This window comes from Narcine bancroftii, chromosome 9 (assembly GCF_036971445.1).
Source record: "Narcine bancroftii isolate sNarBan1 chromosome 9, sNarBan1.hap1, whole genome shotgun sequence".
In the NCBI taxonomy this organism is placed as follows: Eukaryota; Metazoa; Chordata; class Chondrichthyes; order Torpediniformes; family Narcinidae; genus Narcine; species Narcine bancroftii.
Genome location: NC_091477.1, coordinates 88,689,569 through 88,710,728, shown reverse-complemented (window position 1 = coordinate 88,710,728; position 21,160 = coordinate 88,689,569). Strand labels below are relative to the sequence as shown.

General features: G+C 37.7%; 1 protein-coding gene across 3 annotated transcripts in view; it reads right to left on the bottom strand.

The window, feature by feature from the left end:
• The window catches only part of mfsd1 (major facilitator superfamily domain containing 1), an 86,076-nt gene that overhangs the window by 37,481 nt on the left and 27,435 nt on the right, over positions 1–21,160 (bottom strand). For all 3 annotated transcript variants that reach the window (XM_069896760.1, XM_069896759.1, XM_069896761.1), the window contains exons 7-12: positions 14,868–14,970; positions 13,183–13,281; positions 11,446–11,557; positions 7,884–7,940; positions 4,256–4,412; positions 2,161–2,258 (exon numbers count right to left, since the gene is read on the bottom strand). In XM_069896760.1, coding sequence (XP_069752861.1) covers positions 2,161–2,258; positions 4,256–4,412; positions 7,884–7,940; positions 11,446–11,557; positions 13,183–13,281; positions 14,868–14,970 — 626 coding nt within the window. The remainder of the gene's footprint in view (positions 1–2,160; positions 2,259–4,255; positions 4,413–7,883; positions 7,941–11,445; positions 11,558–13,182; positions 13,282–14,867; positions 14,971–21,160) is intronic.

The following is a 21,160-nucleotide window of genomic DNA, read 5'->3' as shown; positions in this document are numbered from 1 at the left end:
TCAGTTTTCTTCAGTTGTCAATTGTAACCCTCAGGATATTGATAGTGGGGGATTATGATGGTAATGCCATTGAACATGAGGGGTTGATTGCTGGATTTTCTCTTGGATATCATTTCCTAGGACTTGTCTGCAGCAGATCGTTACCTGTCGAGAATTTTGTCCACTTCTTGCTGTATTTTTACATTGCTCAGACCATCATGCAAACCAATATTCTCTTCATCAACTCCATCCTTCTCTCCTGTTGTCTCAGAAAACAGCAATATCCTACTCTAGTTATACTTTTCATTCCTCCAACCATCAGACAGAAGATTCGCAAACTTGAAAATACTCACTGCAAGGATGGTTTCATCCTGCTCTTATCAGACACCCAAGTGGCCTTCTTGTGAAAAAAAAAGCTTTTTGCTGCATACCTGACACTAGTTTTATAACCCTAGACACTACACCTGCTTTATTATTGCACTCAATTATGTTTTAGTACGAGATGATATGCCTGGATGACACACAAAGCAATGTATTTCACTGTATCTCAGTGCATGTGACAATAAATGGTTCAATTTATCAAGTTGTGGACTGCTTCATAATCACAAATTGCATTGAACATTGGCAAATCACAAGAAAACCCTGCCTCAATGATCTTATGATTGAAGGAAAATCATTATGGAAACAGCTGAAGTTGATTCGGCCTTGATCACAACCCTGAGGAACTTCTGCAGAGATGTCCTGCAGGTGAGATGATTGACATTCAGCCACAGAATTCATCATTTCAATTAAGATTAACTATGCCTTCTTTACATCAAACCCTTGACCACATCACATTTCCCTACCACTGCTCTCACATTAGCTTTCCCCAATCATAGCTCAGAAAGAGATGTTAGAATCCAACTTTGCTAATTCACCAGCCTTCACATTCAATGGATCATCCTTCACAATTTTTAATCACCCAGCATCATCAACTGCATTTTTTCTTCTCCCCTTTCAGCATTTTGAAAAGACTACCACTTTTGCAATTACCTGGTTCATTCTTCTGCATCCAACCATTTACCCTCTTTTCTCCACTTATCCAGCCTAACTTGCTGGGCATTTCTGACAGTTGACTTGCAGTTAAACTAAATTAAAATTTTTAAATTTAGACATACAGCATGGTAACAAGCCACCCAATTTCCTGTCTACCCAATTCACCGACATCTCTGGCTGGCATGTTTTGAACTCTTGGGAAAACCCACACAGACACGGGGAGAAAGTACAAACTCCTTAAACAAAGTGGGATTTGAACCCCAGTCCCTATTACTGGCGCTGCAAAGGTGTTGCGCTAACCGTTATGCCAACCATGCTGCCCTAGTTCAGTGTTTATTCTTCCCTTTTTCAACTTTTTAACCTATGGCTTTATTATGACCATGATAATCCTTGTCTCACCTTGTAAAAAGATATTCCCATTGTCCTTCTATTTCTCCCTGTCCCTCTCTGTAACTTGAAACTAATTTGATTTCTCTTTCACAGTTCTGAAGTTCTTTGAGCTGAATGGGAGATCTTCTTGCCATGTTAGAAGATCCAGCCTGATCCAAGTGATCTTATCATTTTGTTTTATTTATTTCAGATGTACAGAATTTTATTTTCCAGATAGGAAGAGATAATGAGGCAGAAGGTCAGCAATAACCTTGTTGACTTGTAATCCAGGCTTAAGGGCTCATGACTCCTCCCTCATATATTTCTGATATTCAAAGGAAGAGTCTGTAGTTGTTATAAATCTATATTTTAAAAAAATACAGGCAAAACTCAACAATGTGTTCATAATATTTCACCAAAATATAAATTGTTTGATTTGGTAAAGATTCTGTTTGAAAAAAAATGTTCACACTTATTACATACACACAATTGACAGGAGCAAGAGATACGTTTTTATTCCTCCATTTTCATAATTTGTATACAGTTAACAACTTGCACTCAAGTGTTCTGGACACAAAGAATTTCACATAGCAGAATCAAGTGGGGGAAAAAAAAGTGTAGATTTGTTGCTTCAATTGTGAAGCAGCACATTTCAGTTCAGTTGAGCAGAACTGTCATCTTAACCACAAACTCAGGAGACCACATTTTCTAAATCATTCCCCCAAACATTGAAGTACTTCTCTCCCTTCATACCTTATATGGAGTATTAATACTTACAAGCCATAAGCTGTTCCCAGCTGGTATTCAGGAACAACAAAGGCCACCATTGGCCATAATGCACAGGCGAGCAACGAATATGATGCACCGAGGAGACACTGAAATTTAAAAATGTACACATTTTTAAAATCTGTACTTCAACATCAAATTTTAAAATTATTTAAATGCCAAATTATTTAAATTTAATTATTTAAATGCCAAATGTAAGATGTGTCAAAAAAAATTGACACAATGAGATGGCAGCTGAGTTACAAGTTAACTGAATACACTGCCCTAAGGATTGTGGGGGACAAGCAGAGACTGGGCTAAGCCCATTGAAACATTTAAACTGTGATACAAAAGTGAATATATCTTTGGAAATTTGGAACAGCACCTGCTATAATCACCTATTCCCTCTTGAATTTTATTTGAAATCAGCTTCAGCTAATTTTGGTGCCCAGTTCAATGCCAGATGCTGTGATTGGTTTCATCCATTTTGAATTTTAGTCAAGTGGACATGAGAACCAAGCAGATTTTTCAATTATTTCAGAGATAATTTAATATTTTGATATACTAAGCTCTTTTTACGACCCTATATATAAGTTTCCACCCCCCCCCCCACCCCCTTACACGTAGAGAATATGTTCCAAGACCCCAGCAGATGCCTGAAACCACAGATAGTACCGAACCCTATACAGGTACGCGCTGTTTAATGTCCATGATACGTTCTGTGAAATTGGGTGTTATGCGATGTGGACATTGTATGAACACCGTATTACTGTAGATACTTAGTAAAGCTATATGGTATACTGAACTTATGGTAAATTAAACTGTTTAATTTTTTTTCACTAATGCACCTACATTCATAAGCATTTGTATTCATGAGACACGAGATACTCGTGTCGCATGCGGAAAGTTGTTGTGTACGTCTGGTTACATCATGTTCTCCGATCGGGATTTCTGAACTCTATTATAACCTTATGGGACCACAGACGAATATGTGGTCAGATGTTGCCCAAACAGATGTTAAGTGGTGCCTACTCTTGTCAATCTGATAGCCGAGACAGCTACTAAGTGACTAAAAAGTAAGTAGTGTATGCAGCACGGATACACTAGACAAAGGTATGATTTACGACCCAGGTGGGACAGTGTGAGATTTCATCACGCTACTCAGAATGGCATGCAATTTAAAACTTATGAATTGTTTATTTATAGAATTTTCCATTGAATATTTTTGGAGCACAGTTGACCGCGGGTAAAATCCAGAAAGCAAAACTGCAGATAATGGGAGACCACTGACCTTTGACACCACTTTTAAGGCATTATGTACCTGTATTCCCAGATCCCTCTTTTCTACCACACTCTACAGTCGACCAAGTCTTGCCCTGTTTTCTCCTCCCCAAGGGCATCACCTCACACTTGACCACATTAAATTCCATCTGTCATTTTGAAGCCTAATTTCCAGCTGGTCCAGATCCAACTGAAAGCTATTAAAGCATTTCTTGCTGTCCACTATAAGCACCTAACAGCCTGAATATACCTGAGATTGTCTGATCTCAGAAGCTAAGCAGGCTCATGACTGGTCAGTGCTTAAAGAAGAGACTGCCTCGGGACACAAGGGGCTGTAGGTTTCTGTGAAGAGCGCTGGACAATGTGGCGACTCTCTGTCTGCCTTATGGTAGAATCACATTATCATCCAGATCGTTCATATGGATGACAAACAATAATAGACCTGGCAGCCATCTTTCAGGCAGACCTCTAGTCGGAGATGCAATCATCTACTGCCTCTCTTGCACGAGATTCATCTAAATTACTGTCATTCACTAAGAAACATCTATAATGAAAGATTATGAATCCACATGCAGTTATAGTCTTACAATGACATGAAGGATGCAGATAAATATTTGTAGTGGAGGATTTCCATCAAAATGAGTGATTAGATTTCACACTTGCTGAACAGAACTTTATTTGACCACAGTTAAGATTAGTTTAAAATATTCATTCAGGTAACAAAATGAATGGGGTTAACGTGTTACTGTTAACCTGTCAAAATAATAAAACAAAAGGGACAGTGTAACTAGTTTCCTTCAGATATTTATATTGAATATTTTGCTACCATGGCAATCCAAGGATTCCAGAAGGTGAATGCCAACATCATATGAGCAGCCAGTGTCATCAGGACAGCAAACATAACCCAAAATATGTTCTTTCCTACTTTATCCATCACTATCCCGAGAATAGGTGAAGCAGGAGCAGAGATGATGTATACAATACTAGAAAGGAAAAAAAAAACACAGAATGAATATTGGAAAGAATATTAATGTTCAAACATTATTGAAACATAATTTTTCATTAACAGTATAACTGCACACTAAGTTCAAAGTGACAGATGCAAAACCATTTTTATTAACAAATTAAGTTACTTAAAATATAAACAAAATAGAGAGAGTGCAGAGAAGGTTCACGAGAATGTTGACAGGATTTCAAGGTTTGCGTTACAGGGAAAGGTTGTGCAGACTGGGGCTTTTTTCTCTGGAGCGTAGAAGATTGAAAGGGGACTTGATAGAGGTGTTTAAGATTTTAAAAGGGACAGACAGAGTAAACGTGGATAGGCTTTTTCAATTAAGAGTGGGGGAGATTCAAACTAGAGGGCATGGTTTAAGATTGAAGGGGGAAAATTATAAGGGGAACATGAGGGGAAATTTCTTTTCGCAAAGGGTGGTAGGGATGTGGAATGAGCTTCTGACAGACGTGGTCGAGGCGGGATCATTGGTTACATTTAAGGAAAGACTGGATAGTTACATGGAGAGGAGAGGACTGGAGGGGTATGGACTGGGTGCTGGTCAGTGGGACTAGGAGGGTGGGGATTTGTTACGGCATGGACTAGTAGGGCCAAACTGGCCTGTTCTGTGCTGTAAGTGGTTATATGGTTATAAAATGGAATTTGACAGCAGTGATCAAATTCAAAGCATCACTTGCAGAATACAAGGATACATAGCCAATTATTTAACCATCTTCTCCATCCTCAACATAAGAAATTCAGACAATTTTGAAGCATAGAAAAGAAGCTACTGGCCGATCCTGCCATTACCAGTCAAAAAATATATACATTTCATTTCAACCCACTACAGGTCGAGAACCCCGTATCCAAAGTTCCAAAAACTGAAAAGATCCAAAGACTGAACTTTTTTTTAAAGCACCGTCAAGTCACAAGGGAATTTAAAAAAAATCAACACTTGACTTGACTATGTGGGACTCAGATGTTTTGTTGACACCAGTTTGTTTAAAATAACAGTTAAAAAAAAATGAAATCTTTGCTTCTGGCCAGGAAGATGCCAAATAGAGCTGGATCCAAGTCTTCAGCATCAGCCGGACGAAGTCAGTGACGGCAACTCCATTCTCAACATCAACAAAGAAGTTGCCTGAACAAATGAAGTACAAATATGGAATAACTCATGGTACAATGTTTGCATACCATCAACTGAAAGCCTACTTAAAGGATAAATTGGGAAACAGACTGAGATTACCAGAAGGAAGCAGCTTTGAATATGTGATTACAAACACAATGATAATTAAAAGATTTATAACGAACATGTACATCAAGCTGCAAGAGAAGGAAAATGATGAAATAAACTATAAACCCAAACAAAAGTGGGAAAAAGATTTAAATGTAAAGATAAAAAAATGAAACATGGGAAAAGTTATGTTCTGGAACGATGAAAATATAATAAACACAAGGTTACGTATGATACAGTATAATTGGTTTCACAGCTTGTATATCATGCCCCAAAAGCTAAAAAAAAAATGGGATCCAACATTATAAGATAGATGTTTTCGCTGTAAGAAGGAAATGGGAACAACAGTACATGCAATTTGGGCATGTGAGAAAGTGAAAAAGTTTTGGGAAGATCTAAATCAGGTATTAAATAAAATCACAAAAAACAACATACCAAAAAATCCAGAGATCTTTTTTCTAAGTAATACAAGAAGTAAAGAATTAGGCCTCAAACTGGATGAAGCACAAAAAAGATTCATTATGATAGCCTTAGCAAAAAAATATATAATGTCAACTTGGAAATCAGAAGAAAGCCTGAGAATACAGCAATGGTACATGGAAATGAATGAATGTATTGCAATGGAAAAAATAACATATAATTTAAAAAATAAAGTCACATTATTTGAACAAATTTGGGAGCCGTACATGGAACATAACAGAGAGGGCCTATCGTGGACCTCCACCCCCTAAAATGATAAGAAGACAAAATGACTTGATCCAGTGTGTAAAAGTAGATGACACATTTTTCTTGTTTATTTTCATTGTGTGATGACATTGTTTAAGGGTTTTATTGTATTGTATATGTTAAATGTTTATTGGTTTTGGAGGGGGGTGAGAAGGGGGGAGGGAAGGTAGGGGGGAAAAAAAGGGGAGAAAATGCCACTGTGTATATTTAAGAGGGAAATGTTTGTATGTATTTTGGTTGTATGGTTCACAGTGTGAAAAATTTAAAAAAATTATAAAAAAATTAAAAACAAAGAAGTTGCCTTGGGCTCCCAGGAAGGAGCGGAGACCGTAGTTGGGGATCAGCAGCGGCAAAAGACAAAAACCATTGCTAATGAGGTAGATAGATGACACTGGAGGAAACATTTGAAAAAGCCATCAAGGAGAATCTCTCTTGTTTGGTACTGCATTTATCTTCTTTTGTAAGCAGACAGCAAGTATTTTTTGGTAAGAACTTAACTTTATTTCATGCAAATTTTCCTCTTGTGGCATCATGTCGGTGCTCGTTGATACAGGTATTCTGCTGATGTCGCTCTGCTGCTTAGTTTCATTTGCTCCAAAATTTGAAAAAACCCAAAAACCAAAAAATGTCCGGTCCCAAGAATTTTGGATACAGTGTGCTGTACTGGTATTATGCTCTTGAACTGCAGTAATAGTAGGTAACAGCTGATGCAGCACTTTCTAAATATTAAGAGTTCTGCTCTCAACACACACTCAGGCTACCAAATTTTCAGTTTTTTCAATTGTTTTCAATTATCCAGAACCATACCTCCAACTTACCACTATTAAAAGGTTCAATGTCCATTTTTATCAAACATTCAATTAAATCTCCCCATCACAGCTAAACTCCAGATCATTTAAATTCTCTAGCTGTATAAGAGTTTTTTTTTAAAAGTCTCTCTGGTATTATCACATCCATCCACTTCTATCATTTTATACTGTGCCAGTTGTGTCTGAAAAAAATTATAGTTTTCTAACCTACCTATTTTTGTGTGTCTTGACTGATAAATGCAGTATTTCATGCACATTAAGCTTTTAGATTTCATCTATTAACTAAAATGGATTCAATGTCAGGTTTCTTAAATTATTTATCCAAGAATTTGTATTCCATCTCTGTGTTCCATGCAGGTTATAGTGGTTAAAGTGAAATTTCCCAGCACCAACATTAAAATGACTAAACAACACTAAAATGCATCAACAAATGCTTCAAATTAAGCAAAATTATACATTTAAAACTAATGTTGAAAAAAGGTTGAACTACTGTTGCAAAAACAGACTGCTGAAACAAATCAGAAAAATAATGAAGTTCAAAAAATTTCAAGGTAATAAAAAGCCGCCATCAGGTTCAATTAATGAAAACAAATATTGTAAATTTACTGGCTAATGCTTTATTGTTGAGCCTCAACCGCCAATGTTCTTGACAAGCAAATTAGTTTGAACCCACAACCAATCATAATTTAAGTACCTGTTGATAAAACTTGCTTCTTTCAGAGAAAAGTTGAATTTTTCAATGAAGAACACTCTAAAAGATTAAAAAAAAGCTAATCATACACACATTTCCAGAAACAGATCTGCTTAATGGCTGGAGATTATTTGAACTCAAATAAGTGCATTCCAAGTTTTTTTAAAATTCCGTTCATTTTTTGTTATTGTGGTGCGAAAAGATGGAAGCGGAAAAAAAAAATCAAAATATGATTGGCACAAGTCGATAACAGTTACAATTCTGATTATCCTAAATCCTCATTTATCCGAATATTTTTTAAAAATCAGATGAATGAGGATATCTGAGCGGACCGGGGACGAAGGGCTACCGGCGGCAGTGCGGACCTCGGTATCCCAGGCAGGAGCGGGAACCATGGGTTCCTGGGCAGGAGCGGTGCCTTGATGGGGTGGTGCCAGTGATCGGCGGCGGCCAGCATTTTTATTTGGTGAGAATTAAACATTATTTTAATGCTTAAAAAGCATTTCCCTGTTGTTTGTTGTTGTTCAAACACTGTTCCAAGTGATTTACTGTTGCTGTTGGGCTACTTTTAAAAAAAATGACCTGTTCTCCAAAAACAAAAACCATCAGCCCGGTCCCAAACATTTCAGAAAATTGGAGTTGTACCGTAATTCAACATTTACCAAAATGGCTTTTAAATTTTGCCCAAATTGTCGGAATTGACACTAAACTGTATATTTATGCAGATTCAAGAATCTTCAAATGCACATGCTTGTCAAACAAGGCTGAAATAAAATCAAAGCACACACTAATGACAACATTGCTTACATTTAAAATGAAAATGAGATGTCATCAGATCATTTATCAAGAAAAATATGAATTTAAGTACTTTTTATTGGTACCACTTCATTGCACAAAGGAGCTTTACAGTTTCATTGTGCAGTTCTTTTTCTAGTCATTTGTGCTCCCTCTGAAGGCAGAGAAATATCTGAAAAGATAAAACCTAGTTTTCCTCAACTTTCAGAAATGTAGTTATTTTGGATTATTATTCAATCCCATATTAGCACTTCAAACAGCTTACTAATTAGCCTGAAGTCAGTCATGACTGGAGCAAAAATAATGAAAATCATTCTTCTCTGGCTTGAAGTACTGTACAACAAAAATAATTTCCACCACAAGCAAGGAATTATAGTTATAATCAACATAAATAAGCTATTAAAGTCAGAATGAATGTCTCTGGTAAAGTGGGTTGCCCTTCTGTTTCCGAATCATGTCTTTGGTAACATTGTACCACGCCACTTCAACATTTGGTTTGGACTATTTTCTTAGAGTAACTGTGTCAACTCTATTTTTGGTGCTGCACATTTCAAGAAAAAGCCTTCAGCAAGTACCACCAAAATGTCTTACCATGCAGTTTATTGGAAGATGCCAATGGCTGGTTCTTTATGACCATTTCCAAACTCAGTTTGCTGTATCAATTAGAATTAATTTATATTCCAAATGGACTTTAGAATCTACAACTTGAATTAAGATGCTCAACAAGGCTTTCCAATCAACAATCTCAATCAGAAATTGGTTTCTGATTATCTACAATTAAAAATATTTCAATCTCTCCAACAATCAAATTTCTGGGAGATAGCAGTTTCTTTCTTTCTTTTCCCACAAGCTGATTCTCAATTTATATTTTCTACATCAAAACAGAGTACAGCTGGCTTTAAACTTGAAATTCAGATAATCAACTATCTGAAGATTCAGAAATCTGAATGGTTCAGCATCTGATTCATCAAGTGACATTCCAATTGTTAGGTCTGCTTTGTTCATGAATGAGTGAGACAAACACCAGGCTGAGTCGAAATCAGGGTTCTTTGTTCTTTATTACCGGATTGTAACACTTGCGACTAAACATGTTAGTCGGAGAATGCATTCTGCCGTTATCAGCAAAATGGTGATTTTTTATACCCTTGGATACATGCTTAGAACATCATCATATCATTACTTGTCCAATGACTAAAACTGTTGCTATCCTTTCCCTGCTAGCTTCCTGCCTCTCAATCCATCAATGTCTCTCTTATCTTGTAAGTACAAGGATGCATTTACATCTTGTTACAGCCCTGTACATTCCCATCTCATGATGTTTTACCTAACAGGAGTACAAGGACACCTCCCCTTCTTGTTACTGCCCTGTACAGGGTAACTCCCTACACATTCCCATCTCATGATGTTTTACCTTACACCACTCACCAGGGCTCTGGTTCCCACAATTTAAAAAAAATAAACATGTTGGGTATCAATCAAAAGCTTATCTAAAATCTACCAGGTGTCAAAAAAGTCCAATTTCTGCAAATGATCAGAACTCCGTCTGGAATGTGGCTCCACTGAGGTTGTGCAAGAATTTACAACTTAATTCAAACTCAGCAAATGCAAAGGTAAATTATTGCTTTTAGATGTGCTTCTCTTTGCACCCAGTTACCAATATTTTAATTTCCTAACTCAATCCGATCTTTCATCTTCTCCAGTTAAAAAAAAATAGGCAAAATTAGGAGCAGGTTATCTTCAATTGAGATGTAAATTTATGTCTAATTTCACTCTTCTTTTTTTTCTCAATTTTTTATTTTTCACACCATAAATCACATTAACCATGATACCTAATTTCACTCTTCAATGAAACTATGACAAACACGAGTTCTCTCCTTGTTCTGGTCAGCCTTCCTCTTTTATCATTTAATTAAGATTTCATTGCCTGTAAAGCATGAGTAAAGTAACTGCCATTTCTAATTTAATAACTTCATTTGAAAGTAATTAGTTTCTTTTTCCACAATATTTTCTTTTTTTTCCTGCACCTTATTTGGTTAATTGACTCCTCTCCTTTTTGTAGTTTAAGAATATTAAATGCAAGAAACCCCTTGAATTGAATAATGTGGAAAATAATCCAACTTTGAACACCATGAAGTGTCCCTCTCCAACAAAATATGGCTCTTGAAACTATTTTTTCCCTTTACATCAAGTACAACTTTGTCTCATTTTGATTGACATCACGTTCTCTTCTACCTATTATAATCATAACTATCCAAGGACAAACTTCCTTCAACTGTGTACCATAACAGGTTATTAATTTTTATTGCATGTCCATTTTTTTGTTTACTTTAATACAAAGTCACTCATCAATTTATGTCTTCCTGAGGTTAGCATTCCTTTATTCAATCATTACCCTTTCATTGGGTGTAGTGTTTCCACCAAATTTTAGAGGCTAGAGGATAAACATTTACCACTGTCAGGGGTTCACAGCAAGTTACTATTTTTAAATCAAGGAATTTCTCTTCTTGCTCAACTTTAAAAAAAAACCATGAAAATAATATCCCTTCTGTATTCCTTCAATACACAAGTCCAACATATTACAAATTATAATTTGTCAAGTTCGTGCTTTAATTCTGAGTGAAAAATTTAACATGCCAAAATCTCTCACACACATTAACATTGTCCATTGCCTTCCCAATGTAAAATTAACACCTAATTAAGCAATTGTTGAAAAGTTCCTAAAACAAAGCAACGTTTGACATTAAACAATGAACAAAGTGTATGCACTCACTTTCCAAGTCCAATAAATGGGAACACGGCCACATAATAACATACACAGATGATAAAAATCAGCCAGAGGGAAGGTGGGAAATCTTTTACATCTGTCAGCTTAATAACATCACCTAGAAAATTGGAGAAAAAAAAATGTCAACCATTTCCTATATCAGTTGTTTTAACAATTTACAAGAGTGCAAATAGCATATCCAGATTGCCAATTTTGCACAATTGCTTAGTTTGAAACACAACTAGAGGCCAACTCCAATGATTTGAAATGGTCAGGACTGGTCCTATGTCAGGTAAATTATGTTTTTAGAAAACTGGTCATTTTTTTAAAAACAGCCCTGCAGCAACAGCAAATCATTTGTATCAACGATTAAACAACAAGGGAAGTTGCTTTCAGCATTTAAATGTTTGACTTTCTCCAAAAAAAAGCTGGCCATGGCTGATCCCTGATGCGTCCCAACCGCCCATCACTGACATGAACCTGCCACTGATCACCGGTGAGGCTTTCTGGGCCGGTAGAACATTCACTGGCCAGTTGGGGAGCTCCTGTCTCCCCGGTCTCTGGAGCACCCGGCCCAGAGGCCAAATCCTTCTCAAAGCCTACCACAGCATGCTGTGGAGACCAGTGTGCGTGTGTGGTAGTAGACCAAGGGGATGGTTCAGAGTTGGCGTTGGGAGTTTCGCTGTGCTGAGGAAGGGAAGAGGGAGAGGAGGGAGGGAAAGCCACCGAGCCCAAGGTCCCCGCTGCTGCCCGGGAGCCCACTTTCCATGACGACACCAGGACAAGGGATTCTTCCAACTGCTTACAGTTGGGAGTCAGTGGCATGCAGTTTGAGAGAGAGAGAGTTGGAGAGAAAAGTCAATAGTGAAGGTAAAGAAGAAATGGAAAGAGACAGAAGCGGGAGTTACTTGAAACGAGGATAATCCTCGTTCTTATTTCATATTGAGTGAATTATTTTTTCCAATCTGCGAGGTCAGTTCAGCTCAAAAAATTTTTTGGATAAATGAGGATTTCTGAGAATCCAATTTTGGATAATCTGAGTTGTACTCTTAATTACTTGCTGCTATTAACTCTAAACTGAGTAACAACTATTCTTGCACAACTATTGTCAGAACCAACGTGATGAAAGTAACTTAAAAACATCAGTTAAATGGGCAATTTCAAAACTCTTAATGACAATGCAGTTGCTATTTTCAAAATCCCAGATTTTAAAATGTTAACTTAAAAAGTTCCAGAATTGTCAGATATAGATTTAACAATCTACAAAATAAGAATAATTCAAACACAATGCCTATGTATTATGAAGAGCAGTCACTTTTTAAAAATTTTGCTCACTTCAAATCTTCAAAACAACCCAATAAAACCATCACAAACCTGAAGTACATTTTTAATACTTCATTTCCTTCATCAAACCCTGGTAGCTATGAATGGAAGCCCACAATATGCTGAGAGAAGAGAAAGTGCCTGCCAGCAGCAGGTTTCCTCCTCCAATTTTAAACAAACATGTGGTCAAGTAATAACAAAATTTACAAGGCACAACATTGTACCTGCCTTACCAATCAAAACAGTTCTCATAAACAATACTAACAGTTGCATTGAGCCCTCTATGACTTTCAAAAATGACCATCTTTAAATAATCAACGTAATGAAAGAAAATGTGACCCAAATGAATTATGTTGGGAAACAAATTAAATTACATTTTCTTCTATCAAAATAACTGGTCCAATAAACAATTGATCACACCTGTTTTTCCTTGATCTTTGTGCAAAATCTTCTTAGCTCTTCTGTCCAAGTAACCAATAATGAATGCACACAACAAGGAAAAAGCACATGTTGAGGCAGCTGTACAAAGAGAAAATAAAGTTGAACCATGCACAAATAAGGGGAAAACACTGGCCTTAGAAAATAGTAATTTTCAAGCTCAGTCACAAGATGTTTAACTTTCACATTAATTACTACAACAGGTAAATAAATGATCAGCTTAAATGCCTTTTGAAGTCCAACACTTTTAAAAGATATAGAACTCTGGTATGCAGCAAGATGTCTCCCAGAAATTCTGTCTGGAGTATTTTTTTAAAATTTTGAACTAATCCAAGAAAATCAAGATGTCGTTTACTAGTGGTTTGCACGATAGAGTAAAATTGTTTCAAACATTTCAAAATCCCAATCTGTCAATAAGCCAAAATTTTTTAAAATTAAATTTAAACATACAGTACTGAAATAGGCCAATGCAGCTCTATGAGGCAGTGCCACCTAATTTACACCCCATGAACCTCCACCCCTGTATGTTTTTGAAGGGTGGTAGGAAACTAGAGCTCCTGGAGAAAACCCAGACATGGAGAGAATGTACAAATTCTGTCCAGACAGCTTGGGATTCGAACCAAGATCCAGTCCCAATTGGTGCAATTGTAAAGGCACTGCACCAACAGTTATACCAACTGTGCCACTCTTACGCCAACCATGCCACCCTTTACATTATCCTCTATATTTTCCTGATTTGTTAAGGAGATTGCAATAAATTGATTTCTGACAGCAGCATACCAAAGATTAGTCACATGTATCACATTTATTTCACTTATGGTCCAGAGAACATGGCTAAATGAAATATCATTTCTGTTAATGCTTGTCTGAAACAACAATCAGGATTGATCTCCTTCAATAGCCAAATATCAAGCATCATTCATCTTTTCAAAAAGTTGGAACACTTCTACATGATTGGACAAGCAATAAAAGAAAAACCAGGCAAAACACTTCTTTTCTCCTTCAGTTCCTAAAAATATGAAGCAAACTAAAACAATACCAACTCTAAGTTTTAAAGGCCATCCTCGCCATCTACTGACACAATAGAAACAAGATACTTTTGAACTGGAGCAACACACAAAATGTTGGAGGAACTCAGTGGGTTAGGCAGCATCATGGAAGGTGATATGAAAACTCAGGGAATAAAATACATTCAATGATAAAAAAACAGGATTGAAGTAAACCAGTCAGTAAACGTTTCTGGGCAAAACCCTTCGTTAGGATGGATTCTGTGTATTGCTCAAGTTTTCCATGTTCATTGCCTTCCGTGGGTGCTGCCTCCTGTTTCTCCAGTCATCTGTGTTACTCCAGTTTTCCAGTGTCTGCAGTTTTTTCTTGTTTGCCCACTGAAATGTCCAAGGTGGAATTCTATACCAAAGAAAAACCGATTCAGTTTCCAAGCTACTTGTGTCAAACCTAATTAAAATGACCATGACCGACCCGCACACAAGTAATGCTTTCCTTCCAGTGACTTTAAATCAACATTGGAAGAATATTGTTAGAGAAAGCTGAATGCCTCCAACCTAAACTGCAAGAAAGTAAAAATAAACAAAAATAACATCAGCAAAGATAGATTAACAGCAGTGACTGACATTCCAGTAATCCCAAGGTGAAAACAAAGTACACACCTATCATGAGACTTATACCAAGAGTTCTGTAGCCCACAGAGCCTACCATCTCAGTTGCTCTGGAATAGATCCATCCCATAATGTTCATATTCACAGTACTACCCTGCAAAAGAGCAACAGTTGAAGTTTAAGATTTACAGTCTTGCTCAAGTGAAAAATGTAGATAACATAATCAGTTTATACTTCTCAAACTGAAAAGTTTCAATAAATTCTATTCTCCGTTTCAAATGAAGTAGCATCATATTAAGATATTTGCTACATTTCTTGACATAATAGGAGCTAGAAACATTCAATACAAAGTTATGGAAACATATTAAAGTGTAATCCTATAAATTAATTTTCAGACTTGTTCAGAAACATACAAATAGATTTCAAACTGGCTCTTCATATTTTCCTTGGAGAATGAAATTAAAAAAATACAGTCCCTTGATAATGTGCATCTTTTCATTTTCAAAGTTATACCTAATTAAGTGCAAAATAATTAGAGGGGCTCAAATTTGTGAGAATTGTATATGAGAAAACGAAATTATATTTAACGTAGACAAAATTACATTAAAGTGACAAATTAAAAACACTTCCTCCATGAACAGATCACAATTAAATGAAAACATGTGGCAATCTGTGCAGATTTATTTATTGGCATGCATAAAGGATGCAATTAACAAAATAAATTAATTCCAATTATATAACCTAAATCACTGAGAAGTCAAAAGATGCTTAATTTAATGCCAGATCATAGAAACATAGAATAGGTGTAGGAGTAGGCCATTTGGCCCTTCAAGCCTACACCACCATTCATTACGATCATGACTGATCAGTACCCGGTTCCTGCTTTCTCCTCATACCCCCTAATCACCTTGGCCACAAGGACCAAATCTAGCCTACACTTAAATATTGACAGCGAACCGGCCTCAACTACTTCCTGTGGCAAAGGATTCCACAGATTTACCACTCTCTGAGAGAAGAAATTTTTCCTCATCTCAGTCCTAAAAAACTTCCCCTGGTTCTGTTTTTTCCCAGCATTGGAAACAATCTTTCTGCGTCTTGTCTGTCTAAACCCTTAAGAGTTTTATGTTTCTATAAGATCCCCCCTCAATCTTCTAAATTCCAGAGAATACAAGCCTAGTGTATCCAACCTTTCTTCATATGCGAGTCCCTCCATCCCCAGTATCATCCTAGTGAACCTTTGATGCATCCCCTCCAAGGCAAGGATATCCTTCCTAAGATAAGGCGACCAAAACTACACACAGTACTCCAGGGGTAGTCTCACCAAGGTCCTGTACAGCTGCAGCAGGATCTCCCTACTCCTGTACTCAAATTCTCTCGCTATGAACACCAACATACCATTCGCCCTCTTCACCACCTGCTGCACCTGCACGCCCACTTTCAACGACTGATGCACAGCAACACCCAAGTCTCGCTGCATCTCCCCTTTTCCTAAACAGATACTATTTAAATAATAATCCTCTTTCCTGTTCTTACCTCCAAAGTGAATAACCTCGCATTTATCCACATTATACTGTATCTGCCACGTCCTGGCCACTCACCTAACTTGTCCAAATCACCATGCACTCTTCTAGCATCCTCCACACAGCTAACCCTGCCATCCAACTTTGTATTGTCTGCAAATTTCGAGATACTGCTATCTATTCCCACATCTAAGTCGTTGATATATATCGTAAACAACTGCAGCCCCAACACTGAGCCCTGCGGTACCCCACTAGTCACTGGCTGCCATTCTGAAAAGAACCCATTTATTCCTACTCTTTGCTTCCTGTCCCTCAACCAATTCTCTATCCACCTTAATACCATATCTCCTATACCATGCTCTTTAAGTTTATATGGAAGTCTTTTGTGCGGAACCTTATCAAACGCCTTACTAAAGTCCAGATATACCACATCCACTGGTTCTCCCCTATCCACTCTACTGGTTACATTCTCAAAAAACTCTATTAGGTTCGTCAGATACGATTTCCCCTTCACAAAACCATGCTGACTCTGTGCGATGATACCACTACTTTCCAAATGTACTGCAATTGCATCTTTAATAACTGATTCTAGCACCTTCCCTACTACCGATGTCAGGCTAACTGGTCTGTAGTTTCCCGATTTCTCTCTCCCTCCCTTCTTAAAGGGTGGGGATACGTTGGCCACCCTGCAATCCTCAGGAACTAATATTGTCATGAATATGTCTCAAAATTCATTGTTTTGCAGTAGCATCACAGTGCAAACCTTTATTTAAACCACCTCACAAAATAAAAATAATGCATGAACAAAAGTCAATGTCCAATGTGCCCCTTCATTTTCTACGATTTTAGCTGTTAAAGAAAACATATAATGAATTATTCACATCAACTGTCCAATCCTTTCAGCATTGGAAAGGCAATCTGTTTGCTCATAGTTTTGCTATTATCTGATTCCACCTACATTGAATTTGCCCATCGTTATTGAATGAAGATCTACCGGGACCAATGCCTGAAGAGGGCGCACAAAATCAGTGAACCGGTGCGGACTCAAAAGGCCAACATGGCCTGTTTCCGCTCCATAAATGATAATATGGTTGTTATTATTATATGGTATGGCAAAGTAAGGGTGTGGTAGGTGCCTGTTACAAGATGCCAGGTTAAAGTGGATACCGTCACAGTATTTGAGAGGCTTCAAGACAAATACATAAAAATGAAGTGGATGGAAGGCTGTCTTTCAGGTCCAAGCAGCTGAATTTCAGTTTGATTTGGGGCATCATGTCCAGCCAACAAATGCCAAGAACAAAAGAATCAAAGAGAGCTCAAAATTGCAATAATTATTTATACAGGTACATGATCCTTTATCCAGACATCTAAAATCTGGAAAGATCCAAAATCCAGCATTTTTTTCCTGGTGCTGGTACAGCGGAGGGAGAGAGAAAGAGAGCAGCACGACTATGTTGGGGGGCGGGGGGGAGGAGAGAGGGACGGCAGCACGACTCGCGCGGGCAGGGGAGGAGAGACGGCAGCGTGACTCGGGCAGGGGGGAAAGAGTTGGCAGCACGACTCAGGTGGGCGAGGGGGAAAGAGACGTCAGCGCGACTGTAAAGGGGTGGATACGGCAGCACAATTCGGGTGGGCTTAAATCTGGGCAGCTGGCTTTTATTCTGAAATCCGGAAAAATCCGAAATTCGGAACACACTGTTCCCCAAGGGTTCCGGATAAAGGATTGTGTACCTGCATAAGAGAAAAACAAAATTCTTGTGGTGTTCTGATCCATATTCAAGAACAACTGAACACAATGAAAAATTATTCCAGATTGTATAGCATTAAATATTTGGATTCAAATCAGTTCTTTTTAGTTGGGTCAACAAATAATTGAAAGAATTTCCAAGTATAACAGCGGAGGTGAACACTTCAACACTATAAAGACTGATTAGATGAAATGTGAAGAATTCTGTTTAAGTGTATGAAGAATATTTAAATGCCATTCATCTCTAATTATTCTGTGACATTTAGAAATGGTCTTAAGGGTCCACAGGTTTGAATACATGCCTATTGGGAAGAATAGGCAAATATATTTTCTGTGATCCCAAGGTAATTTTGCAGTGCTGAAGCAAGATTGCCAATTAATAAAGTGAAACAAAGTTACTGCAAGTGTTGAGCACACAAAAAGCCTTAGAATCGAAAATACACTATTTCTTTTATTTCAACCCAATCCACTCTTGCCTCATCTTCTCCCCAGGACATTGACAACCTCAACAATGCTTGGCTTCAGATTCCTACATCATTGGGATCGCTTCTGGGAAAGGTCAGACCTCAAAAAAAAGGATGGGCTGCACCTAAACTGGAAAGGGACCAATATCCTGGCAGGAGGGTTTACTACAGCCATCGGGAAGGGTTTAAATGAGCTTTGCAGGGGGATGGAAATCAAAATGAGAGCAAAAAGAATAGGATAGCAGCGAGACAGGGAGTTACAACAGAGGAAGAAATTAATAGTAGATGTTGTCAATAACAACATAAAGGAAAGGCAGATGAGCATACAGGAGAAAGAGCTGTTTAACAGAAATAGAGCACAAATGACATCAATAACAGGCTTACAAGCTCTATACTTAAATGCACATAGCATTAGAAACAAAGTAATGACCTGGTTGCTCAGATTCAACTAAAAAGGTATGTCATTGTGGCCATACTGAAATATGGCTCAATGAAGCTTGTGATTGGGAGCTCTATATCCCAAGGATACACAGTCTACAGGAAAGATAGGCAGGAGGGTAGAGGTGACTCTTATGATGAGTAATGACATTAAATCAATAGAAAGAAGGGACATAGGGTCTAAGGCAGAAGAATCAGTATGGGTTAAAGTAAGAAATGCCAAGGGTTAAAAGATCATATTAGCAGTTATGTATAGGCCCCCAGATAGCAGCCAGGAAGTGGACTATGAGATACAGACAGAAATACAAAGGGCATGTCACAAAGATAATATCAAAATGTACAGCTTGTTGAGAAGCCCACCAGGGGATCCGCAGTTCTCGATTAGGTCATGTGCAATGAACCTGAGGTTGTTAGGGAGTTTAAGGTCTTAGAACCTCTCGGAAGCAGTGACTATAACATGGTCGAATTCATTCTCAAATTTGAAAAGGTAAAAATGTTATTGGATGTATCAATTTTTCAATGGAATAAAGGAAATCATGGTGGTATGAGAAAGGAACGGGGTCAAGTCAACCGGAAAACCAAACTAGTCGGAGGAATAGAGCAGGATTGGAAGATATTTTTGCAAGTAATAAAAGGCATGCAGGATAGATATATTCCAAGGAAAAGGAAATTAGTCAAAGGAAAAATGGTACCAATGTGGCTAACAAAAGAAGTGAAGGATAAGATAAAAGCAAAAGGGAGGGCATACAAGGAAGCTAAAATCAGAGGACTGGGATTCCTTTAAAAATTTACAGAAAGAAATAAAGAAAGTCATAAGGAAAGAAAAGATGAATTATGAAAAGAGATTGGCAAACAATATTAAAAAAAAAATAAAAAAGAGACATATGTTGACGTAGGACCAATAGAAAGTGATGCTGGGGAAATTATAATTGGTTATAAAGAAATAGCAGAAAAATTAAATCAATATTTTACGTCAGTATTCACTGTGGAAGACGTTAGTAATATCCTTGACAGACAAAGGCTTCAGGAAGTAGTGTTGGATACTAGAGAAATTGTGCTAGGTAAATTGAATGGACTAAAGATAGATTAATCTCCCAGAGCAGATGAGGTACACCCATGGGCTTTGAAAGTAGTGGCTTTAGAGATTGTTGATACATTGGTGACAATCTTCCAGAAATCAATAGTCTCTAGCATGGTTCCAGGGGATTGGAAGGTTGCAAATGTGGTTCCACTGTACAAGGTGGGAAAGAGAAAAAAGGAAACTATAGACCTAGAAGTCTGACGTCGGTGGTCAAGAAGATATTAGAGTCAATCCTCAAGGATGAAGTTATGAAATACCTGGAAATGCATGACAGGATAGGTCCTGGTCACCATGGTTTTTTAAAGAGTGGATCCTGCTTGACCAACCTATTAGAGTTTTTTGAAGAAATCTCAGGTAGGAAAGACAAAGGGGAGGCTGTGGATGTTATAGATTTGGATTTTCAAAAGGCTTTCGATAAGCTGCTGTGTGTTAGGCTGCTAAATAAGATGGGGGTCCATGGAATTACAAGGCCGTTATTAGACTGCATAGAAAATTTGTTGATAGGCAGAAAGCAAAGGCTTGAAACTAAGGGATTCTGTTTAGGATGGCTGCCTGTAACAAGTGGTGTTCCGCAGGCATTGATCTTGGCAGTGCTACTGTTTATAATTTATATTAATGATTTGGATTGTGGAATGAATGGTTTTGTGGCCATATTTGCGGATGACTCCAAGATAGGTGGTGGAGCAGGAAGTGTTGAAGAAACCATAAAATTGCAGAGGTTAGACAGATTGGGAGACTGGGCAAAAATATGGCAGATGAAGTACAATGCTGAGAAGTGTTTGGCTCTACATTTTGGCAGAAGAAATAAACAGGCAGAGAACTATTTGGATTGGGAGAAAATTCAATCCTCAGAAGTGCAGAGAGACCTGGTCGTCCTTGTCCAGAGAAATCTAAAAGTTAATGCCCAGGCGGGATTGGTAGTGAAGAAGGCGAATGCTATGTTAGCATTTTCATTTCAAGAGGAATAGTGTATAAGGGTAGAGAGGCATTAATGAGTCTCTATGGAGCATTGGTGAGACCCCATTTGGAGTACTGTGTCAAGTTTTGGGCCCCCTATCTTAGAAAGGATGTGATGTTGGAGAGGGTGGAGAGGA